This window comes from Nuphar pumila, chromosome 11 (assembly GCF_984573655.1).
Source record: "Nuphar pumila chromosome 11, dmNupPumi1.hap1.1, whole genome shotgun sequence".
Classification (NCBI taxonomy): domain Eukaryota; kingdom Viridiplantae; phylum Streptophyta; class Magnoliopsida; order Nymphaeales; family Nymphaeaceae; genus Nuphar; species Nuphar pumila.
The window spans coordinates 113185520-113190751 of NC_143259.1; the positions used below are offsets into that span (position 1 = coordinate 113185520).

A 5232-nucleotide genomic window follows, 5' to 3' on the forward strand; every position below is an offset into this window, starting at 1 on the left:
TATAACAAGAAGACCAAGGCACTCCAATCCACACCAACAAAATAAGTTGTGAAACTAGATAACTCAAAAAACCACAATCATAAACACTCATTTCTCAGGTATTATTCATGTAGTCAGAATGGTTATTGGATGCATAATATCCATCTTTTTTTTATGACTAAGGAAAACCCTCATCGCGAACCAAGTCACTTAATGGGCTCGCCTCTGCGAGGTAAAACTCCAGGGTTGAGGACACGCCCTCCCAGCTTTAGGTGCACCAATTGTGATAATATCCATCTAAATTTTACAGATTCCAACTGATATCATCCCTTGTTAGCCAAAATCAAATTTGCGAACAAATCTTCTTCTTCTTTTCAACTGCAGCCTAATCGATCTGAACTAAAACCTATTAATTCAGGCTAATTTGACCCAGCAAAGACAAAACTAGTTTGTCAAGCATTAAAGTATGCATGCATTTGAATTTGGCCATATTTACTTGGCCGGCCTGGTCTATCTTAAAGGTTAACAAGCTCTTTTATTAGATTGCTTTTCACAAACGCGGAACTGTGTGAGGCCGCAGTGTCCTATGTCCCCACCCTACCAGATTGTCTCTCGTCAGAGGTACCAAGAAGGCCTCAGGAACCAGCAAATCTGCATGCCCGGGAATTACAGATAAGTAGGAATGGCAGTGAACCGGGGCGGGAGTGGGGGACAAGGTCTCCACACCCGCCCCGTTTCAAAATCCGAACCTCCAACCCCACCTTCATCATGGATTTTAACCTTCACCCCTGCCTCCATTCCCGTTTCATGTCCTCCATCCCTGGTTCAAACGGGGGCGAAGCGGGACAGGCCCCATTTCCCCTTAGTCTATAATCATCCCTTGAAGGATTGGGACGGAGTGGGGCGGGGCAAGGCGGGGATTGAGACAGAAATAGGGTGGGACGGGGCGGGAAAAAGCGTAAGTCCATCCCCACCTTCATCGGTGCACCAGGATAGATTTTAACCTTCATCCCCGTCTCCCTCCCCGTTTCATGCTCTTCATCCCCTAACCAAACGGGGCAAGGCAGGGCGGGGCCCCTTGTCCCCAAGTCCACTGCCATCCCTAGAGATAAGGATCAGAAAATTTGGCCCTTGTTTTCTTAACACAATGAACACGTTGTGCAGGCTAGCCAACCGTACCAGCCCCTCTCTCTCTTATCTTGGGCACCGACGCTCCATTATAAAAGGAGGTTGACCACTCATCTCAGGATTTCTATTGTAATCTCTCTCTCTAGATCTGTGTGTGTGTGGAGATGGAGGCGGACATGATCATGGAAATGGATGATCAGATGTATCTGCCACCGGGGTTTCGATTTCATCCAACGGATGAGGAACTGCTGGTGGAGTACCTCCTCCCCAAAACAGCAGGCGTCACCTTCACCGTCCATGTCATCGCCGATGTCGACCTCTACAAATTTGACCCCTGGGATCTACCTGGTTTGATCTCTCTCTCTCTCTCTCTCTCTCTCTCTCTCTCTTTGCGATTGATAAGCCATGGATTGGTTCATGCAGATAAGGCCTTGTTCGGTGACAAAGAGTGGTACTTCTTTAGCCCAAGGGACCGCAAGTACCCCAATGGCTTACGGCCAAACAGAAACGCCGGTTCCGGCTATTGGAAGGCCACCGGCAATGACAGGACGATTGTGGTCGATGGCCGGGGAGCCGGCATCAAGAAGTCGCTCGTCTTCTACATAGGGAAGACACCTGGCGGTACCAAGACCAACTGGATCATGCATGAGTACAGGCTGCTCCATAATAATAGCAGCCTGGCCGAAAAGAAAGGAAGCACCCATGTGAGTGTCCTCTCGTAAAACATCCTTCTTGCTTGTTTTTTGCTTTGAAACCGGATGATGCATTTTAAAATTAATCTCCAGATGTTGAATTATAAGATCAAGCTCTTTGAGGGCATGTAAAACCACTATGCTTATTAACGGATTGGAAAATCATAAATGCAAACTGGTTCGACTCAATGACCCCATAGATGTGTTCAGCATTGTCAGATTGTGAGGGATCCTGCATTAGATTGGAGACCTGGCTAACCAAACTGGGGTTCCTGTTGTCTGGTAGGAGCAGCTAGCGTACGTCACCTTGTGTTGGGACGTTGCAGGTTCAAAACCCAATGGTATAGTTGTATAACCGGTAGGGTCTGCCTAACCCCAGCTTGCCTTTAAAAAAAAAAAGATTGGAGACTTAGTTAGGTGATAGGACTGATCACTTCGTAGCGATTTTGTGTAAAACACAGACACAAAAAATTGCTATGTTGACAGTGATCTTCTGTGTTTTGTATAGCCTGAGTACTAGGTCTGATCACTGCATCTTCTCTGGTTAGATTGTGTAATTCTGATGTAAAAATTTGTTTTTTTTCTTTTACTCGTGAAATTTTGGTACATGCATGGGAGACCAATGATTTTTGAAACTCGGTGAAACCTGTGCACACATCACAACCTTGTGGTCCAACTCTATAAAAAAAAAAACTTTATGCACAGTGTGAGATTGAACTCTTGATTCAAAATGCACCAAGGATTTTCAAACAATAATAATAATAATAATGCCAATAATAATAAATAATTATCATTTTTATTTTTTGAGAGAGAAAACATATGTTAATGAACGAACGAATGAATGACTGCGTGATTGGATGATAAAGAATCACCACCACCATTGCCATCATCACCATCATAATATTTATTATTGATTATTGTTATTATGAAATTTCATCATTGTCATAAATACTATAATTATTATGAGATGGGAGACTAATAAAGGGGACGTGTGCTTATTACAGTGGGATGATTGGGTTCTTTGCCGAATTTACAAGAAGCGGGCAAGCTTACACCAGGCGAGACAATGCTCTAGAGAAACTGGTGAAGTCGACTCATTTTTATTCGATGATGTGCTTTCTTCCCTTCCTGAGATGAACCAGCTTGCTGAGTCTTACGATGACCGATGGAGGGCCACAGAGATGGCTATCGGCTACCAGGAACAGCAGTTCCCTAACAACCTTGTGAACGAGGTGCCAAATGTTTTCTGCATAGAGTCGGGAGCCTATGTGCGAGACAGTATGGTTGAGGATAGCAGCATTTTCATGCAACAAATTGATGGCTACTGTCCTCGACAACAGCAGCAACAGCCAAACTCCTACTTAGCTGGTCAGTACCAATGGAGTAGGAGCTCTACTGCTCCCATGTAAGCAAACCAAGACATGTTTGTAATGCCCTGTGATTCTTGAATTTTCTCAAGATCCTATGACTGTAAATCTCAATCGCAACACTTTTGCAAAGTTTGTGAAACGTGAGAAAGTGCAAGTTGTGATTATGAATGACAACAGTGACTGCTTCTGCCTTGAATCTTGTAAAGGTTGGCCACAAGATTGACATTTTATCCATAATCACAGCTTAAACTTTCAACCTCTATCAAAGAAAAATAAAATAAACTTTCTCAACCGTATTTGTTCATCCCACTTGTGACTAAAGCAAACATGCCCCGATTAACCGCTACACCATATAGCCATTTATCCTTTGATTGTAGTTATTTAGATATATTGGAAGCTGGTTCATGTACTATTTTTCTATTATGCTTAGCAATAAAAAAAAAGAAAATAAAAAGCAAAATAGAAAAACTTGATTCTGGTTGCACGTACAGTTTTGCCTATTTTTGCTGAGTGTGGATCAGGTCTGTTGTGTTTATGTCTCAAAATTATGTGGATAAGGTACCTAGTTTTGTCTACTTATTTATCATATTTTTCTAAGTTATCCTTTAGAGATAAACTTCACTATTTTCAAAATTTTTAGTCTCATATTGGGGAGAAAACTGACCTTCATATGTGTTTATATAATGCATAGCTGCTTTTATGGGTAAGGGTATGTCAATTTAAAATTGAACTTTGGGCCTTGGTCTTTGGATTGGATTTGAAATTTGGCTTTACACTTTATTTGAATTTGAGTTTGGGTTTGGGTTCAGGTTTTAGTTTTGGCTTGACTCGGTTCACTTAGATATAGTTTGGTCTTGGTCATGATCATGATGGACTGTAGACTTTTTCTTTTAGTACTTGACATAGTTTTAGCCCCGAGTCCTTTACCAACCATCTATTGGGTCAATCAACCATTAACTAGGTCCAAATTGACTCTTTTAGCTGCCCTTGACCACGATCTGACTTGTCCAATGTCTCGGAATGTGCTTATGTATAATTGAATGGTCTCTCTCTCTCTCTCTCTTTTTTGCGATTTGAAATTTTGACTTAGTCAAAGCACTCTTTAGTTGAGCCAAGAAGCTATCTAAAATGTCATCCATGTCGAGTAAGCTTGGTCTCACCCAATGCAAACTACGTGGACCAACCATCATGAATAGACGAGTCTTGGTTGTATCTTGGGAGTGAAGTTGCACGTATCCCATTGCACTAAGGACTTGATCCTAAGTGAAACAACTATTACCTTAAAGAAAGTACGTACATTCAATGTGTGCCTCCAAGACCACCTTTGATCAAGCTTAATTGTCATACCATATTCCAAGTAGTTTAAAGTGATACTTTTGCAAAATAGTGACTACGGTGAAGGCTGAAAACCAAGAGCTCTATGCACATCCACACCAAAGAGACACACATATACATGTGTGTGTGTGTGTGTGATACTCTTGAGAATAGTATATGCTACCTTTATGGGTAAGTAACCCTAAACTGAAAACTTTGTATTTTTTATTTTTTTTTACACATCTAACCCTTAATTTGTGATTTACAAGTCTGGTTAATTAGTAGAAACTGGTCGGTAGATCATGTTCTCTTGACGTGTATGTAAGATTTTTCAAAGATTGAAAAATCAGCAACTTAATAAATCATATTTTTATGTCAATAAAATACCATCTAGATCTAAGATGCCAGATTTGATCAAAACAATATCCTACTATGACTTCTAATTAGAGGGTTCCTTACCCATGCGGGTAGGATAATATTTGACTACAGTCATGGTTAAGGAACCCACATTTGAGCTTTTTTCCATTTGTTTTTTAGATCGAAGAACATTTTTAATCATGTTTTTATTCATTGATGAATTCATGTATTGCGAACCATGGGTATGACATTAGGTCACTATTATGATCAATGAGTCACATGTTCGAACACCAAGAGGGTTATTGTCAGGGCTTTTTTTTATATATATTTACACGGCGAAACCACCCCTGTGAAACTTTGTGGGCTTACCGCTTGCCCCAAGGAATTTCCAT

At 41.1% G+C, this 5232-nt stretch overlaps 1 protein-coding gene across 2 annotated transcripts; it reads left to right on the top strand.

The window, feature by feature from the left end:
- Positions 1-680: 680 nt before the first annotated feature.
- Positions 681-3374, top strand: LOC149822899 (NAC domain-containing protein 72-like). 2 transcript variants are annotated; one of them, XM_089981312.1, is made up of 3 exons: positions 1296-1455; positions 1531-1811; positions 2804-3374. In XM_089981312.1, the coding sequence occupies exons 1-3, from the start codon at positions 1296-1298 to the stop codon at positions 3206-3208; spliced, it is 846 nt and encodes a 281-aa protein (XP_089837438.1). In that variant the 3' UTR covers positions 3209-3374. The 2 variants fall into 2 exon arrangements, with proteins under 2 accessions (XP_089837437.1, XP_089837438.1); XM_089981311.1 differs by having other exon boundaries at positions 681-1811.
- The last annotated feature ends 1858 nt before the right edge of the window (positions 3375-5232 follow it).